The sequence below is a fragment of the Bidens hawaiensis genome, unplaced genomic scaffold, assembly GCF_021521415.1.
Source record: "Bidens hawaiensis isolate Kalapana, Puna unplaced genomic scaffold, B.hawaiensis_p1.1 tig00000369_1, whole genome shotgun sequence".
NCBI classification, from domain to species: domain Eukaryota; kingdom Viridiplantae; phylum Streptophyta; class Magnoliopsida; order Asterales; family Asteraceae; genus Bidens; species Bidens hawaiensis.
This window is the reverse complement of record NW_027491028.1, coordinates 5931991-5952613: the sequence shown is the minus strand read 5'-3', so window position 1 is coordinate 5952613 and position 20623 is coordinate 5931991. Positions and strand designations below refer to the sequence as shown.

Genomic DNA, 20623 nt, shown 5'->3' with positions numbered 1-20623 from the left:
CCCGTTCAACTAATAACTCTATCCTTCACCACGGTAGAAAAGATGAATTTGCAACTTATATATTGGAGTCATGGTTAGAATTACATTAACGAATTATAACCGTATTCAGTCACAACTCCTCGGTTTAAATACTTCTGAATGACAACTATATACACGAACACGATATAGTGTAACAACAGTATAAATTGTCAGGTAAAGTTAATATTTTTACCTATAACTGATCACTAAGACTTAAAAAGCTATGACAAAGAGTGACTGAAACAAATCTACAATCCAAACACATTGAAACAAGGTTCTAAAAAATAAAATGTCATCAAGAAATAATGCCAACATCTAACTCTTTATAACAAAACCTAACCTACTAATCATAATCATAACAATAAATCATAATTATAACAATACTTACTACCCCTACCAAAAGCCAATAATAAATACTCCTCCTACCAAGCAATAGCATGAAAATCACTAACTTTTAACCCTAACCACTACTGTCAACAAACCCGGACCAAATGACCCTTCTAACCCTCTAGCTCCTCTTCTTTCGTTTCTTTGAGTTCTTTGACCCGCCCTTTGCTGCCTCTGTTGACTTGTCCTTCCCGCTTTCTGGAGTTTTCACATCATCTGATTCTTTCGCGTTTGACGAACTGGTTTTTGCCTTGGTGGGACCATTGGTGTTGGATTTGCTGCCACTTAGGGTTTTACCCTTTGACTTGTTGACCGCATTCGACTTGGTACCGGCTTTTGGTGTGCCTTCGTCCTCCTTTGACTTTCCAGCTTCTTTGGAGGCGGCTTTTGTGCCTGACTTTGACTTGCCAGACGAAGACGCCGCACCTCTGTTATTTATTTGTTTACACAATTATCAAATTTGCTCAAGTTGGGTTTATACAACGTATCTGACGAGTGTAAAAAAATAGGGAAGCACACGAAACCAGAATAACTGACATAACCGAACCGAATGTAAAACCAACGGTTTGGTTTTATGTTTTTTAAGAAACCGGTTTTCCAGTTCGGTTTTGGTTTAACACAACCTTAAACCGAAAAAAACAAACTAAAACAAAACTCAATTAATTGAATCACAATAACCAAACGCAATCAAAAGTCAACCAACTTTTGGTTTTTTGTTTATTAGAAGATCCAACTTTTCAGTTCGGTTTCGGTTTTGCTATAACCATATACCTAAAACACAAAACCACACCAAACCCAACCCAATCAAAGCCAACCGTTTGGTTTTATGTTTTATTAAAAAGTCGATTTTTCGGTTTGGTATTTGCTATAACCATAAACCGAAAAAGTTTAAACCAAACCCATTTAAAGCCAACCGTTTGATTAAAATCAGTTTGGTCTTTGCTATAACCATAACCGAAAAAATCAAACCAAACTTGTAACTGAAAAGACAGAAAAAGAACAATTTTAAGTAATTTATAAGAAACTAAAAAGTGGTGTGGCCTGAAAAATTTAGGTCCAAAAATGTAATAATCAATTCATTATTAAATAACAAAAAAAATTAGACACAAAATTTCAGGCCCAGACTCACTATTTTAAGTCTTTTTCCAGCCCAAATGATAAACCCAAAAAAAATAACAAAACCAAACCCATAGAAAAAATCAAACCGTAACTTAAAAAACCGAAAAAACTAATTTTAAGTAACTTTATAAATAGTGTAGCCCAAAAAGTTTAGGTCCGCATATGTAATAATCAATTAAATTTCATAGTTTCAGGACCAAATTCATTTATTTTGAGTAGAATTTTGGCCAACATTTTCAAGCCCAAATAGTAAAACTGAAAATATTGAAACCGAACCAAATCCATTGTTAAAAAAAACAAACATCGGTTTTTGGTTCCATTTGAGACCAAACCGACCCATGCACACCATAGTTATATAAATAAAGAAATAAAAACACACCTTTTGACTGAATCTTTGGCTTTTTCTTGTGACGCGGATGGTGCAGAATCTGTTTTTGATCTTTTCTTCCGATTTCTGCGTATAACAATCACTTATGTACATGAAACTGCTATAACATTAATAAAGCAAAATACGAAAGTAAAACTTACGTTGCAGGGGAAGCCTCTTCATTTTCAGCCTCAGAGTTTTGCTCCTCCTGTCAACTAAATCATATCAGCACAAATAATAAAAAAAAACATTAACATTAAACACTTATCAACATGTTATAACCTTATCATCTCGTGCAGAAAACTCTTGCAAAATTTCCCATTTTTGTGTTTTTAGATTCAATGTCTCTTCATCCCCATCCACATATGAAACCTGTAAACCACAAAACATGTTAAAAACAATAAAAAGTCACAAAAGATCATATGAAATGTAATAAATAAATGACCTTATGCTTCTTTTTAGCAGGATAAAATTTTTCAACGACGCCTTCATAATACCTACAAACAACACAATATTTAATGTCAGTAAACAATGTGGAATCCTTAAGCGAAGTTGTACTTACATTTTATCTTCAGGCCACCAAACTTTGACTTTTGTACCAACCAAACTGGCATCATATTTTATAGCATCAGATACCTGAAAAGAATACACATTCTAGCACTTAGAAGTTGATCCAAACTGCATTTTAGACTAAAGCTTAATAATATTTACATCATCTTTGACCATGCTGCGCTTTCGTTTTGCACTAGTCATAGGGGTATCTTTGGAATTTCCCTCCCCTTTAGCTGATTTTGTAACCGACTTTGGAGACGAATCCATCTCCTTCAAACCCAAAAAAAAAGACATAGTTTTAGATTATTTTCAAAATAAATCAAAAAGAAAAGATTTAAAATTTTGAATTACTGACATCATCAGACCCTGATTTTGCTTGCTCTTTTTCTGTAATGTTTTTACCGGTCCCACGTTTTTTTCCAGTATCTTTCTTCTTTGGGCTACTTTTTTTAGCAGAAAGTTTAAGCGGTTTATTTTCTGAATCACTTTCATCTTCTTCCTCAACTGTAACCTTGCTTTTATCCCCCTTTTTAACCGACATTTTAAGCGGTTTATCATCTGAATCACTGTCTTCCACTTTTGCATCCACTTTCTTAGCGGTCTGATTTGCCTTCTTACTCGATTGTTTTCTTGATTTTGACTTTGACTTTGACCTTGGTGCTGACTTTTTCAGAGGCTTTGCATCTGAATCGCTAGCAGTTTCATCATCTTCCGACTCGCTTACAGTATCAGAAACTTTAGTCTCTTTTGCAATAACCGCTTTCTTTCCTGCTGCTTTGGCCCGGCCCGTGCTCTTAACAGCCTCACCATTGGACGGAGAAGCAGTTTCGTCTTCTTGTGGGTCAGGTTTCTTTTTGTTACTTTCAATTGCTTTTGGTGAAGAAACTTGAGCATCGCTATCTTTTTCAGTCAGAGTCTGAATAACCGCCTCATTTTCCGACTCTTTAACGTCCTCGTTTTCCGACTTTTTAATGTCATTATCCTTTTCATTTACCGACTCTTTAACATCATCATCCTTTTTACTTACCGACTCTTTAACATCATTATCTTTTTCATTTTCGTTTTCGTTTTCACCTTCAACATGAGAAGAATCAGAGGGTTCGGTTTGTGATTTTGCTTTTGCCAGCTTGTCAGTATCTGCTGACTCATCAGTGTCCTCCTTAGGTTGTTGACTTATGTCTTCCTCTGGTTTCTTTGACTCCTGGTCAACCGAAGCTTCTTCATTAGCAGTCTCGTTTACTCCATTACTCATAACAGATTTTGGGGATTTATCCTCAGTAGGGCCCACCTCTTCTTCAGGAGAAGCATCTTCTTTTACCACCTATTTCACAATTATTTTTCAACTTATCAATATCAGAAATTCAGGATATTACACATTCATAGTAACCATTTAAAATGCTAAATAACATACTTGATCCGTCTGTTCTGATGATGCCGTTGTAAGCTTACTCTCATCAGCCTGCTGTGTCTCGTCTACTGATCCTTGCTCCAAATTGATCTCATCAGCCTGAAATAAAGCGCAATACAAGAAACAAAAACAATTAATTAAATATACAAATAAAAAGATTACAACTTATTAGATAATAAAGAAAATACAAATCATACCGGTTGTATCACAGAAGTATTTTCATCATTACTTTCAAAAGTAGCAGTTGTGCCTTCACATACTGAAGTCACAACTTTAGTGTACATATCTAAAGATTCACCAAGAGACACTAGAGCAGGTTTAAGATACGGTTTTAGCTTATCTGCAGATTTCAAAAGCACCCCTTCACCTAACTTTCTGGCTGTTGGCGATACCCCCTATATACAAATAAATAAATTTGGTCAAAAAACTGTATGGAAAAAAATCCAAACTGAAAAAAAATAATAATAATAAATATTAATTCATAAACCCCATACCTTGGTATCTTTTTTAACACTAGCGAGTAATGGTTTGAGCATCTCGACTGGAATTTCTTCACTTTCTTCTAGAACCAACACCATTATGTTTTCCATCGATGGAAATACGGAGTCCATATGATAGTCCCTGAAATAATGATAATAACAATAATAATAATAATTACATATATTGTTGCTTAAAATGAAGAATACATTAGATTAAACGCATACCTTACTGATTTTAGGAAATGTTCAAACATTTCAACTATCAGCCCGTCACATTCAAGATCAAGCATGATAACACATGATCTGACTTTGGAAACTGTTTCAAGAATTGAAGCTCGTTTGGCATATGATCGGCTTGATTGGTCAGCTAAACCCTCAAATGAAGAAACAATTAACTGAAACACATCCTGTGCACAAAAAAAAGTGATTTAAAATATAAATACATATATCAAATGGTGTGTATCGAGTTATGATGTACCTTCATTTGGTCATCATCATAGGGTGCATCAGGAGCTGTTATTCTTGTTATTTCACTAATACAAGAAGCAACCGCAACTTTCACATCAACATCTGAATGCTTTGAAAGTTTATCATGTATTAACGCCCTCATTGACGGTTTGAGTGCATCGAGCATAGACTTTTTCGGCGACTGGTCAACCTTTGATAAAAGTTTCTCCACTTTCTGAGAAACACAGACAAATAAAACCAACAATTAGATGTACCAAATGCATGTATCAAATATTCATTTAAGAATATGTAAAAGAACTGTCTACAGTCAATTATATATATATATATATATATATATATAAGATGAGTATCATTACAGAACTGTAAAATTATTTATATATATATATATATTGAAAGGCAACATGAAAAGCCCTTTCAACTTTGGCCACCAATCTTTTATACTTTTACATGTTGGCCACAAAACTTTTGCTCTTTCAAGTTGTCACAAAAACCCGGTCACATAAAACTTGTTCACCTTAAATCAGAACACCTTCCCACTTTCAACTTTGGCCACAACAATTTTAAACGTTCAACTTTGACCACAATAATTTTTACTTCTTTTAAATGTGTTTCTGTAACTTTTCATTTTTTTTTTCAAAGCGCGGGTAATTATTATTTTTTTAATGCAAATATTTAGTTATAGTATTCTTAAATTGCTAAACTAGACATGTTACATCTTAGTATAACAAATAACGGTAACACATGGGTACAAATACTTCTTATTTCTCAAAATGAAACTTTACTCAAACCCTATAACTAGTCACCCCACTAACCTATAAATCAAAATTGCAATCTATATCTCAAGTTAATAACATAACCCTAAGTTCAGCTTTGGTCACAACACTTTTAAACATTCAACTTTGGGCACAAATTTTTTTACTTTTTCTGAAATATGTTTCCATAACTTTTCAATTATTTTCAACGCGCATGTATTTTTTTAATGCAAATATTTTAGTTATAGTATTCTTAAAATGCTAAATTAGACATGTACACACACCGTTAACTATAAAAAAAACGCTACCACATGGGTACAACAAATACTTGTTATTTTTAAAAAGATACTTTACTCAAACCCTATAGCCAGTCCCCCCACTACCCTATAAATCAAAAATGCAATCTAAATATCAAATTGTTACACATAACCCTAAATTCAGCACCAAAAATTCAAAACCTTGAGGTCAAATTTCATATTGTAAAATGCAAATTAACGAAATTTAAGGAACAAATTAGCCTTTTTCCCCGAACAAAACTCAAAATTAGGGCTTACATCAAAAAACAGGGAGAAGTTCATCAACGCGCGGGTAACTATTTTTTTATAATGCAAATATTTAGTCATAGTATTCTTACAATGATATACTAGTCATGTTACACGCATCTTTAACTATAAGTATAACAACTAACGGTAACGCACGGGTACAAATACTAGTCACCCCACAAATCTTGAAATCACGAATGCAATCTAAATGTTAAATTGTTACACACAACCCTAAATTTAGCACCAAAAATTCAAAACATTGAGGTCAAATTTCATATTATAAAATGCAGATTAACAAAATTGGAGAGACCAATTAGCTTTTTTCCCAAACCAAACTCAAAATTAGGGCTTACATCAAAAACAGAGAGGATTTCATTAACGTGCGGGCAAGTATTATTTTTCAAGGCGCGGGCAATTATTTTTTCTATAATAGAAATATTTAGTTACAGTATTCTTAAAATGCTAAACTAGATATGTTACACACATCGTTTAGCGTAACAAATAACAGTACCGTAACAAACCGAACAAATACTTGTCATTTTTCAGAATGAAACTTTAATCAAACCCTATAACCAGTCACCCCACAAACCTATAAACCAAGAATGCAATCTAAATCTCAAGATGTTACAAATAACCTTTAATTCAGCACCAAAAATTCAAAACCCTGATGTCAAATTTCACATTATAAAATGCATATTAACAAAATTTAAGAAACAGATTAGCCTTTTTCCCAAACAACACTTTTAAATGTTTAACTTCGCCACAAAATATTTTTCTTTTTTTTAATACGTTTCCATGACATTTCATTTATTATCAAAATGCGTGTAATTATTACTTTTCTTAATGCAAAATTTTAGTTATAGTATTCTTAAAATGCTAAACTAGACATGTTACAAACGTCGTTTTACTATAACAAACAACGGTATCATAACAAGCCAAGCAAATAGTTATTTTATTATTTCTCAAAATGAAACTTCACTCAAACCCTATAACTGGTCACCCCACTAACCTATAAATCAAATATGCAATCTAAATCTCAAGTTATTAAACATAACCCTAAATTCAGCTTTGGCCACAACACTTTTAATCACAAAAATTTTTAATTTTTTCTAAATACGTTTCTGTAAATTCTCATTTATTTTCAGAGCGGGGGTAATTATTATTTTCCTTATTGCAAATATTTAGTCATAGTACTTTTAAAATGCTAAACTAGACATATTACACACATCTTTAATTATCACAAATAACGGTAACACATGGCCACAAATACTTGTTATTTCTCAAAATGAAACTTTACTCAAACCCTATAACTAGTCACCCCACTAATCTATAAATCACAAAAGCAATCTAAATCTCAAACTGTTACACATAACCCAAAATTCAGCACCAAAAATTAAAAACCTTGAGGTCAAATTTCACATTATAAAATGCAAATTAACAAAATTTAAGAAACAAATTAGCCTTTTTCCCAAACAACACTTTTAAACGTTCAACTTTGGCCACAAAACGTTTCAATCTTATTAAATAGGTTCAACGCGCGGGTAATTATTACTTTTTTAATGCAATTATTTAGTTATAGTATTCTTAAAATGCTAAACTAGACACGTTACGCACATCTTTAACTATAACATTTAACGGTAACGCATGGGTACAAATACTTGTTATTTCTCAAAATGAAACTTTACTCAAACCCTATAACCAGTCACCCCACTACCCTATAAATCAAAAATGCAATCTAAACACCAAAAATTCAAAACCTTGATGTCAAATTTCAAATCACAAATTACCAAAATTTTAAAAATTTAATAAACAAATCATTTTTTTTATTTCAAAATTAGGGCTTACATCAAGAAGAGGCAGCAGGTCATCAACGGAATCCGGTGGATGCAATAAGTGCTTCCCAGTTTCCTTAAGCTGTTGTTCTAACTCAGCCTCTGTAGACGCCATCTTCAATTTCGAAACCCTAACAAAAATTAGCGTTAATTCGACTCGTCAGCTCGAACCATTCAAAACCCACAAAAATTAAACGAAATCTGACATGGGTTTGTGAAAAAGGTTGGAAATTTAACGAAATCTTGAAAAGAAACTGACGAATCCAAGAAGACTATATTATTATTAATATTATTATTGTTACAATGAATGAATAAAGTGTTTGATTGTGAGTCTATAGAAAGAGAACCCAGAAACGCATCTGGAAGAGAGAGAGAGAGAGGGGGGGTACCAGCAGATAGATAGATGGATAGATACAGAGGGTGTGCTTGTTTTTTTGTGTGTGTGTGTGTGAAATTTGAAGAGAGATTGAGAGAATTGAGGAAATCTAAATGGAATAGGTATGCATATTTGAGCTATTTTCTGGGTATTTTTATTTTTATATAAAATATATTTTATTATTATTATTATTATTATATCATCATATGCTTGACTGCTATTGCTACCACCTATTTGACATCATTTTCACAAAAATGGCACTCTTATGTCTCCTAGCAATTAATATCAATCGTATATTCCTATCAACTTTACAGTTGAATACCTGGAAAGCTAGCAATCCGGAGCTTGAACATGACGCATGTAACTCATTATATAAACAAGTTAAATGGGTTGTAAAAGGGTTGTTAGGTTGACCTTATATGTTAAAGTGATTGTAAACGGGTTAATAGGTTGATCTTATAAATTACTTTATTTATTTTTTACTCTATTTTGAAATGGGTTGACGGGTTTAGGCTCGGTGTTATGATTTAACGGACTAAAATTTAAACCTGAACACATTCCGTTTGGTAAAACGGGTCAACTATGTCAACTCGGACACAATTTGTTTATTAGAAAGGCTAAATATGAAAACCCAAATTGTGTTTGTTTTTTTTTAATCATATTTTGGGCCGTGTTAAGAATTGTTGCCCTAATTACATATAGTCTTTGCCTTTTTTTACTGATAATGGTTCCATTTGTGTGTTGAATGGGTTTGTGTTTACGGATTGATAGTTCGAACCTGACAGTCTAACACAAGCTTGAGAATCGTGTCAAATCTAACATTTTCATATAACAACAAACCAAACATACAAGTCGCTTAAGCCGACTAGTGTGACCAATCTAACGATTATTTTTTAACGATTTAACGATTTAAATCAAACATTATTTCAAATATGTATTTACATTAATTAAAAGAAATTAAAGTGGCGTAGATGAATGTTATTTAATACATATACACAATAGCATATTCCAAAAATAAGAAGAAAAATAATATAAATAGTAAAAGTTAAAACGGTTAAATAACATAATACCCTAATAATATGAAATCATGTGTGTTATGTTTCGGGGAATATAAGTCGAAAGAAGGTCAATCTAATTCCTTATTTGTGGGTCGGAAACAATAAATAGCCAAATACGTATATCACATCATATCATATCTTAAATCATAACACGAACCCCTTAAAAATCAAACAAAATTACATAAGCTATTACATTCCAAAGAATTAAGTTCCAAGGTTTACTAGCCATGGTATACGAAAGGGATTTTGGTCATCATGTTGATTTTATTGGTCACTCCATGTGAACCAATCCAATCCAATTTTGACTTTTTTACGGGCAAATAGATTCATCACAATTTTGACTTTTAATTACGAATTTGTGTGAACCTATAATTACGTGATTCGTGTTTGAATTCATATGTTTGACAAGATTTTTAGGTTTTCGTATGATGTTCGAGTTTGTGTAAATATTCATACTTAATATGGTTCTACCCATCAAACAATAAACAACAAAAACGAACAACGAACAAGATTAAGCAGCCTTGAATTCTAGTTAATAGGATAAATTAGAATTTAATTAAAGTTGAATATATTATATTAGCTATTTAGTTGACCTGATAAGTGAAGCTAAAGTTGTTTAAAATGCATAAAACATTTTCTAAGTCAAACCTACTTTGTTGATAATAATATCTTTGTATTCATACTTTAATCAAACATTTATAACTTAAAAATCATTCCTTTTTTTTCATGTCATCCCAGCCGATAAATCTGAATCACAATAAAGAAAAACTAGTTTTCTCCGTAATCGTTATTTTTAATCTTTTTTAATTAGTAATTCAAATAAGAACATTATTAGACATGTAGAATCACCACCGCATAACATTTCTCACCATGACACGTTTAATTAGCTCCAATTTGTGATGTTATCAAGAATTGAACTTATATGCTTCGATTTAAAGAAGTAAAATATAACTGGGATTTTCTAACATGTGCGCTAAGGGCACATGTAAGAAATGTTAGTTAAGGATATATTTTATATTAACTACATTTATCTTTTAATAACTACCATATTTAAAATTATATTTTTCTTTTTAAATCTTGCCTCCATCGATTACTACTAAATAAAATATTTCAAATTCTCTCTAAAATTATTATTTGATCTCCCATCATTTTTATATTCATTTATACGTAAAGGATATTTAAATATAAAAGTGATTTTTTTTGTACACTCAAACTGATATTGACTTTTTAATATTAAAATATAAAAGTTAAAAAACCAAAATAAGAAGTAATTGTTATGAATTAGTATGGTGACTCTCCACCATTATATTGTGACTCCTCATGTACTTAACTTATCTTTGTGTTTATTATGTAATCAATGTAATGAGCATATAAATAGAGAGCTCATGCTCCATGTTGAGATATCAATAAGAATCCATTCTCCAATATTCTCTATATTGCTAATAGGTTTATAACACGTTATCAGCACGACCTGCTTTTAAAGTTAGTTCGAACCATAATACCGTAAGTACTTTTTATTGGTTTTATAGTCATTATGTTTTTCGTCAATTGTAATTCATCGATTTTGTTTTGAGTTCTCGACAATGCATGTATGTTATCATGTTCACATTTTCTAGATTAACTTTTTATGAATTGTAGCATAAATAGTTGGTACTAAAATAAATGAAGCACTTTTTATGTGCAAACCGAATAGAAAGTAATTGTAAACGTTGCGCACATGACATATATATGATCTATTGGAAATTCTTTCACACCGTTGTTATCATCTTGATCTCCTACTCTGACTATATTTCTTTTAGCCATGCTTATAATAAAGTTTGAAATGCAATTGTAATAATCATAATAATAATCAACTTGTGATTTGATGGTAGCTTTATTTTAATGTATTGTTCAGTGCTATTAAATTTTATAAGACAGTTTGTTGTGTTATTGGGTGTTATCTAATTCTATGAGATAGTTTGATGAGTTAATGTATATATATTTTATGGGTGATACAATCAATATATGTGTAATATCTATGTTTTCATTCTATAATAATAGTAATAATGATGTTTATTGCTTAATTTTTATAAAGAGCATAATAAAAATAAGATCATTTGATTTCAAAATATTTAAGATTTAAAAAGAAAGGTTTTAGAATATTATAGAGGTTAAGATTATTTTGTGGGTTTCAAAATGTTAGTGGAGGACAAAGGTTTAAAATATAATATTTAAGGTTGATAAAACGTTTTGTGTTCTAAACGTAAACAAAATAATGTTGTTACTGCAATTGTTTGAAAAGAAGACGTAAATTATCATTTTAATATAATTGCTCGTTTTAGAATGTTATGGGGTTTATGAATTAACTCTTGAGTACTTTTATTTTCTTTTATTATACCATGAAGGGATTTCATCGTTTTTCTAACACGTTAAGATAATTTTTCTTTATACACCATACTTATTATTGCATATAGTTGTATATATATTGTCATCTTATTGTTATGATTTTCCTTCACAATAATTATATTAGCAACCAATGTTGTTTAAAGATTGATGTCGATATAATTTGAGTCACTACAAAAAAAATGCCATGTAGTGTCATCCAAAAATTGTCACTAAAAAGGCAAAAAGTGCCACAAAAGGCGTCTATAAGAATGTGTGGCACACAATAAAAGTGTCACTAGAAGCGGTGACGCTAAAGCCTTTAGTGGCACTTTTATGATCTGCCACACAAAGTGGTTGGGTTTTTTGTGGCACTTTTTATTTTGGCACAATATGAAAAAAGGACTTTTGTGACACAATTCTTGTGCTATTAAAAACTAAACCTTGTCATACATCCATGCTTTTTTTAGTGGCGCTTTTTTTTGCACAATAAAAAAATCTATTAAATATATGCACTATTTTAATTAGTGTCATAAAGTTGCCACATAAATAACATAATTTATAATATAAAAACAGAAGTTCAATAAAATTATAAAAGAATAAATCATAATATTATAATTTCAATAATAAGTCAATCAAAAACATATTCCAAATGATAAACAACATTGTGTAATAAATAAAAAATTCCAAATGTTCACACAATGAATCTAAACATTATTTTGGGTGAAAATTTCATTTCCATAAAAATTAGTTCCAAAGCTTCTCATAACATCTACCCTGTCATTATCAACAATATAAACAAGCATTGAAAATGCTCAAACACCTAAGACAAAAAACCAACATATAAGATGCGACTATTTATAATTGACATGAACACCTAACAAAAAAAATCACCATATTACCCTAACTGCTAATGTCAAGAAAAATTTGAAAATCAATTATCCAAACGTCTTTCTTGCCCTGTAAGATAGAAACTTTTGGTTGATCAATTTCATACCAAGATTACAACATAAATACGTCCATTTAACCCTGCAAAAAAGTTAATGTGTAACAGGTTAAAAGTAATTACCAAATTTACAAAGGGCACAAGTTGATTCTTGATAGACAACCCTGCAACTTTTAAAGTTTTTAAAGTAGAGCTTTGACTTAATGATCAAAGCAAAATAATAATCAGTATAACATGCTAATATAATTACTATTAACCTAAATATAAATTCAATGTCATATCAAACTAAGGACTTACAAAATATAACGACAACGAATTTTAAGTGGCGTGTTAGGGTGTGGCTTAAAGGCTACATACATGATACAAACAATAGGTAAACATAGACTATAATCATATACCTTAACGAGTGAATACATGTCCTCTTTGCCTTGTATGGGAACCTTTCTCCAGTGAGAATACTCTATCGAATTACGGACACATGATCCGCCATCCTCACAAGCGTCCCAAAGAAATGAAAAGGTTCATTAACTTCATCCCAGAAACACCTAAGGTGAGCATGTCGCCTAGGTAATAACCAACATATTCAGTTTAATCTTATTAACCTAAGTGCGTGATCGTTCTTTTGGGATTCAAATATATCTCTTTTTTAAAAGTAAAAACCATACCTTTGAAAAAATTCAATAAGTACTCTAGAGATTGATGGATAAACCTGAATATCAAAGTATATGTCCTAAAACAAATAACAACATACAATAGGTACAACTTCAAAATCAGTAACTATTCATGATAACTTACGAGGGATGTTTGCAGTTTGTAGTTTGATGAATAATAGTTCATTGGGTCCGATGAGGAAGATGAGCATCCAAACTCTATATAAAAAAATAAAATGTAAAATAAATATAGTCAATAGTAAAATAAATGTATGAATTGTCAATGATTTCACATCTTAATTACTCTTACTAACAGAATATCAAGCAGCACAAATGATCAAAATATGAATTAACATTAGCATTAAAGCCTCCCAACAAAGAATACAATTTGACTTTACAAATGAGCATCTCATAGGTGAACTCCTAATTAATCAATGAATGAAAACTCACGAATTTAAAAGATCAAAGCTTCTCTAGCACAAAATCCACATCTTTTGGTTATTCCATCTTCAAAACTCTTAATAGAAACAAAAATCAGGGTAAGTATAATGACTTAGTTTGATAAATATGTTCAATTGATTTAGGCTTTTTATTGTATTTCTCATAAATTTGATTCGAATACTTTCGGTTATTAATCTTCGTAAGTTGAAATCTGATAAGAATAAATGCAAAAATACTGAAATCAAAATCAAAGTCTCGCGATGGTTGATCAGTTAGGCTAATTTAACGATTGAAGAGGCATAAACAATCAAGGGGGTACGATTGATACCTGATAACATAAATCAAACACGAGGAAATCTGTAGGTCAGCGGGTGTTCAACTCTTGATGCCCTTTGTACGGCGTTCATCTTTGAAGCAATCGATAACAAACAAACAAACAAACCTAAGTGTATTATTTTTAGACTATCGAAATTTGATTTTCTTAGTAATTTCATATTCTAATTCTATATTTGTCTTCTATTCTACTCAAAATACATGTGACTTGTACGTATGATAATTCAACCACTCAATATATCAAAATATTAACTGATTCAAATTTCAAAAGTTATTATCATTATTAATGTTATTTATATATATCTTACTCTTACATTTTTTCCATATATTAAGTGGTTCAAATTTCAAAAATTAATTTTATACAAAGGCGTTGAACGGGTGATGTTATACATGTCAAAAATTAGGCGCATGTAACCATGAAAAATGTTAAAATGCACAGAGAAATAAAAATAAACAGTGTGAGAATGATTGGTAATTCAAGAAAAATAATAAAAAAAGATTATAACTCAAAATATAAATAAAAAAGTATAAAAGCTAAAATGATTCTCGTGTCTTTCTTGTTAAAAAAATACACAATGACGGAAATAAATATATAACATAGTTATAAATACAAAAACACATAACATAAAACAAAATATAACACAATGTTGAGTAAAACATGAAACAATGTCGAGTAACACAACACAAATCATGAATAAAAAAAGACAATTCAATTACAAAAAAACACAATCAAAGATGAAATAACAAAAAGCGCAAAGATGAATACAAACACACGGTGATTTTTCCCCAAATTTATGTCCTTTTTTTAACGAGGACAACGAGGAAACATTTTAGTTATTTTATTTATTGTGTGAGTTATGATTTTCTTTATTGTTTTTTTAAAAGGTTTTTATGTCATGAATCATTCTCATTCTTCTAATTTGTGTTCCTATTAGTATACTAACTTGACCCATATAACAATTATAAGTTATAACTGATGAAATTTATTGCTTAAAATAGCACCTTATGTCGAGAATAGCATACGTAGGCCATACTTTGCAATCACGACGATTTATGTAGAAACATAGTAAATGCATGTCAAATACTAGTTAGGGGGTGTTTGAGTGGGCTTTTAAATTTGCTTATTTCCTTTTGAAAACAAAAATATTTTTTGAAAAACTCCAAATTAAAGCTTTTGAAGGAACTTTGTCAAACACATTTTGTTTTTCAACAAACAAATAAGCAAATAATCTAGTTTTAGAAGTTCACCCAAACATCCCTACAATGATATTGACCATGAACAAATATGGTCAATAAAAGCTTGGAGGGTACCATTCGACCGGATAACAACTTATGTAAACTTGGATTCTAAAAGGGCTTGACATTCTTTCGGTGTTGTGCCGTTTTGTGTGATATGCTGCAAGAGTCTTCATATGATATTTTTGATGTTTGTTATATGCGAACTCAACACTTGGACTACAACTGCTAGATGGTTAGAGGTCACTCTTTCTTCTTCTAGAAAGTATTTGGTGATAATTGCACAAATCCAAAAAGGAGATGATTAAGGCTCTTTGTTTTATCTACGTGGCGGGCATTATGGAGAGTTTAAAATGATTTTGTGTTTAAAAGCTAAGAGCATCCATAACGAAGTGGGCTGCCTGAGGTCTGGATACAAGGGGCGGACTAGGATCAAATGTATGGTCACTGTTGTAGCGCCAAAGTCCGGTGAAAAAGTTTGGCTCTGCAGACATGAGATGTACGGGAAGGTGTGGGCTCGTTAACATTTTTAAACATTGCTGGTTTTTAGAGAACAATTCAAAAACTTCTCAAAGTGCAACAATTGCAAATTAAAACTACCATCTAATTGTCCTTCTTAATGTGGTGTAGTGATAATGAGTTTGAGTTTATAAATGGAGACCCAAGTTTAATTCTCACTTAAAACATTTTGAGGGTTGTGTGTGGCTCAATGAAGGAAGACTGTGAACCTTGTGATATCCAGTTCGATCGTGAGGGTACCCAGGTTTTTCCACCAGTGGGCCTTCGGGCGGGTGAGTTTTCCTCGGAACTTAAGATAACTTGGAGGCGTTTAAGGGCTCCGTACGGCTAGGTAGGGCCAGCTGGCGGTAGCCTTTAGCCATTGGGTCACCCCGTATGAAGTACTTTGACTTTATATGTTATTGACCGTTAAAAAAAACAACTGCCACCTACTTGTTTCGAGATAATCCAGTTATTAAAAACTAATTCAATTTTAATATTTCAAAAAAAAAAAAATTATAAAATCGATTATTCTCCTACACATACAAAAATCCCCTCCTAACTAAATTACACAATTTTCCCTCCACAAATTTGGAAGCCATTAAACTCCTCCCTCCCTCCCTCCCTCCCAAACTAATAATTTTCCCGCTTAACTTCCTGACTCTAAACTAATCAATACCGCTAAGATCACCCTGCTTCAATTCCTTTCCCTAAATCAGTATGCAGCGATGGTGTTAGCCATTAAACACTACCAATCGCCTCACATGTTTTGACTATGGTCTACAAGTATCCATTGCTTCGACTATATCCAGGGGACGGAAGTTCAGTTTAGCCTGTTAAGTAAACTCTAAAGTTTGTAAATCCTATTTTAGAGTAAAATTGTTTGAATCTTCTAGTGGGTAGGTACTGTTAGAGTACTATGATGTGATATTGTGTCAAAAGTTACAAGAAACAATTCCATCATTAACAGAGGTGGTGTTTCTGTTCATTGATTTTCAGTAGAGAAAATTATATGAATAAATATATAAATTTTATGAGTTATCTTATTTTCACATATTGCTATAAATATAGTTGGGTTAATCGGAAAATTTATCATAGATACATATTATTAGTGAAAGTCATTCTTAGTGCATCAGTTCATTTGGTTATGTTACTAGAGGAACAATCCAATCATGATAGGTGTTAACTCTTTATGATAATTAAGGCCCGTGTAATTTGTTTATGATAAAAATATCATTTACGTTTTTATTGGATTTCTTTTAATCTTTGTAACTTTTTATATTGGTATATTTGCACGACCGATGCCTTTTTAACATAATTAAAACTTATTATATTGTCAAATGCAGTAGTATCGATTCGGTATTGTGATGAATGCATCTCCATCATCATTTCATTTGCACCAACCACTTTTTATTATTAAAGAGGTTAGTTGTTGAAGTGAGCTTTGTTTTCGAATTATTAGTTAAATTGCTTATTCGGTATCATTGATTCATTATCTCTAGCAAGATATGAGAATATTTGTTTTATATCAAATAAACTTTATTTTTCCCGTTTGAGATACAACGCAACCCAAAGTTTAATGGACCAGTTTGACAAACCGTCAGTGATGTCACTCATGCTACCTACACAGGTACACATTTCTTGGTATCATTCATGTTTACTTACTAATCATTATTTATTTGCTAACGGGTCATTGATCATTCAAATTATGAGTCTACTGGGTCACCAAAAGTCCAAAAGAGAATCACTTTGTTGTGTTTCAATTTAGTAATCAACAGGTTAGTATGGGGCATTTCTTATTTTGAACAAATGGTATTTTGGTGTTTCTGCAGTATTGGGGCTCAAAAAATTACAAGTCGCGGGTGCATTATGGGTTCATTTTGATAACTGGCTGTTTGATTTGTTCAGAAATTAAAGAAAGCATGCTCAAATTTATGTTTTATGTGTTTTTTTAACATTGTAATAGCAAATTAGCAACTATGGTTTCAGCAGTTCATGTTTTCTACACTAGGACATTAAAGCAAATTTTCCTCTCTTAATTGTGTCATGTTAAAAGCATTTTTGTCCATGCTTGAAAAAAGAAGTCTATGAGCAGAAGGGGAATATAAATTTTGCATATGGCCTTGAGATCTTTCGAACATTGCAGCATCAAATATTTATCTAGTTTTTGTCACAAATCCTTGAATATTAATTTAAATATTAACCCTACTAATTTTAACTTGAGTATAAGAAGCATTTAATAAAAACGAATCGTGGCTGTATAAAATTATTTGGCTCAATGCTGCAGACAGCAACAAGTTTCTCAAAAATTCCAATAATACCCTTGTACCAAATGTGTGATCTCAATTGGTTTGACATCAATATGACCCGTATTCCCTACTGAGTTGAGCAACTAAATAAAATATTTGAATTGGCATTGTGAAATCTAAAATCAGACTAATCACCAAATGTGTACTTTTCTCATATTCTTTTATTTTTTATGTTTTATTTGATTAATAAAAATGTGTGTTAATGAAAGATGGCACACATAAAGTGACATTGAAAACCTAACTTTACGGTACATGAATGTTAAATGTCGCTATAAATATTGTCAAGAATATATGACATATACAAGATGCCGTTAAATACTTAGATTTTAGTGACATGGGTGCTAAATGCCACAAAAGTGTGTCCCAGACAAATATGGCATATACAATGTGCCACTAAAATCTAAATTTTAGTCTCACAAACACTAAATGCCACTAAAGGTGTGTGCCAGGCAAATGTGGCATGCGTAAAGTGCCATTAAAACCTAAAATAGTGGCATAAAACCTAAATGTCATAAAAAACGTGTGCCACTAAATGACATTTTTTTTGTAGTGAGTGACATATTAATTCACATATTTTGTATTATAGCGTTCATCATGTCAAACCTAGTAAAACTAGAATTTTTAGCTTTGGACGTTACCGGAAAGAATTATTTATCATGGGTGTGGATGCGGAAATACATTTAAATGCCAACAATATTGGTGACACAACTAAAGAAGGTAATACAACATCCACCCAAGATAAGGCAAAGGCGATGATTTTCCTTCGCCATCATATCCACGCCGACTTAAAAACCGAGTACTTAACGGTTAAGGGTCCACTTGACTTGTGGACCAAATTAATAGAAAGATATGACCACCAAAAAATAGTAATATTACCAAGAGCTCGTTATGACTGGGTCAACTTAAGGTTACAAGATTTTAAATCAATAAGTGAGTATAACTCGGCTATGTTTAAAATAACCTCACAATTGATTTTATGTGGGCAAAATATTACTGATGAGGATATGATGGAAAAAACATTCTCCACATTTTACGCATCAAATGTGATATTGCAGCAGCAATATCGTGAAAGGGGTTTTACAAAATATTGTGACCTTATTTCATATTTACTTGTGGCCGAACAAAACAATGAGCTCTTGATGAAAAATCATGAGACCCGACCGGAAGTCGTGGCCCTTAAGCGAATGTGGCAGCATATAACGATCAAAGTGGAAGTCGTGGTCGTGGTTACCATCGGGGCCGTGGTCGTGGACATGGATATAACCGGGGAAGTTATCATGGTGTTCAATTTAAGAACACAAGATCCCATCATAAAGGGCAAGAAAATGGAAAGAATCCCAAGTATGAAAGTGATAAAAAGACAAATGTAACCACATCAAATGCATGTCACCGATGTGGACGTAATAACCATTGGGCACGTACTTGTCGTACACCAAAACACTTGGTGACACTCTACCAACAATCAGTCAAAAATAAAGGAAGGGGAATAGAAACAAACTTTGCATATGGCAACACTGATATCCCCAATTATCACAATGAGCATACTAATACAACTGCTCTTGATGTGGATGATTTCATTATTGATCCAATCGATATGAATTCCGGTGATATCATGGATGATACACCCAAGTTGGATGCTTCCAATTTCCATTACATATGAATGATTGGACTTTAATAAATGTTTTCCTTTATGTTATGTCTATGTTATGTCTGTATGTTTTGGTTATCTTTATGTTATGTCTGGACATTTATTTTGAAATAATATTTTCATTTTAAGCATATGTGATATTTTGAACTTGTTGTGTTTGAAACGCGTAAGCCATTTTAATTATGTATTTTTTTTGTTATTGTTTTGAAGTATATGGAGCATTTAAAACGTCCTATTAATGATGAAGACATATGTCTAATCGACAATGCAACCACGCATACAATTTTCAAGAAGTGACATTTTTTCTCCAGTTTAATTATAAAAGAGGCAAACGTTGGTGCTATATTGGGTAGTTCAAAATTAATTGAAGGCTTTGGAGAAGCAAATGTTGTATTTCCGGGTGGAACACGTTTCAAATTTAATAATGCATTGTTTGCCCCATTGTCTCAAAGAAATTTAACAAGTTTTAAAGATATTCGTCTAAATGGATATCATCTTGAGACAACATGTGAGGGACATGATGAGTATCTTCAAATCACAAGTACGATTTCGGGTGAAAAACATGTATTAGAAAAGTTACCCGCACTTGCCTCTGGTTTGTACTATACTAAAATTAATATAATTGAATCAAATATGGTCATAAACCAGAAGTTTATGGACCGGGAAAAAATTATTATTTGACATGATCGGTTAGGCCATCCCGGATTAATTATGATGCGAAAAATTATTGAAAATACATGCGGGCATCCTTTGAATAAGCAAAATGTTCTTCAGCCTAAGGACTTTACATGTGCTGCATGCTCGCAAGGAAAATTAATTACTCGTCCATCACCGGCTAAGGTG

The 20623-nt window shown here is 31.8% G+C and overlaps 1 protein-coding gene and 1 long non-coding RNA gene across 4 annotated transcripts; both read right to left on the bottom strand.

Annotated features, from left to right (window-relative positions):
• Positions 1-322: 322 nt before the first annotated feature.
• LOC143624472 (uncharacterized) lies at positions 323-8413 on the bottom strand. Its single transcript, XM_077095118.1, has 15 exons — positions 8314-8413; positions 7938-8055; positions 4809-5012; positions 4556-4737; positions 4346-4472; positions 4049-4246; positions 3855-3950; positions 2799-3764; positions 2603-2713; positions 2454-2527; positions 2337-2388; positions 2174-2263; positions 2053-2099; positions 1904-1978; positions 323-833 (listed from the first exon to the last, which is right to left on the bottom strand). The coding sequence occupies exons 2-15, from the start codon at positions 8037-8039 to the stop codon at positions 527-529; spliced, it is 2631 nt and encodes an 876-aa protein (XP_076951233.1). The 5' UTR covers positions 8040-8055; positions 8314-8413; the 3' UTR covers positions 323-526.
• A 3996-nt stretch (positions 8414-12409) lies between these two features.
• LOC143624004 (uncharacterized) lies at positions 12410-14105 on the bottom strand. Of its 3 annotated transcripts, XR_013152014.1 has the most exons (5): positions 13766-14105; positions 13461-13534; positions 13331-13374; positions 12622-13228; positions 12410-12496 (listed from the first exon to the last, which is right to left on the bottom strand). It is a non-coding gene; the product is annotated as an uncharacterized LOC143624004 (long non-coding RNA). The 3 variants fall into 3 exon arrangements; XR_013152016.1 differs by lacking the exon at positions 12410-12496 and having other exon boundaries at positions 12540-13228; positions 13331-13395; XR_013152011.1 differs by lacking the exon at positions 12410-12496 and having other exon boundaries at positions 12540-13228.
• Between the last annotated feature and the right edge of the window lie 6518 nt (positions 14106-20623).

What these genes read in the sequence shown, in the direction of transcription:
- LOC143624472 (XM_077095118.1), bottom strand. Translation starts at nt 8,039, where the DNA reads ATGGCGTCTACAGAGGCTGAGTTAGAACAACAGCTTAAGGAAACTGGG. An exon ending in CATTTCCTAAAATCAGTAAG is followed by an intron (nt 4,473 to 4,555) that starts GTATGCGTTTAA and finishes TCATTATTTCAG; the next exon opens with GGACTATCATATGGACTCCG. An exon ending in TGGTGGCCTGAAGATAAAAT is followed by an intron (nt 2,389 to 2,453) that starts GTAAGTACAACT and finishes TGTTGTTTGTAG; the next exon opens with GTATTATGAAGGCGTCGTTG.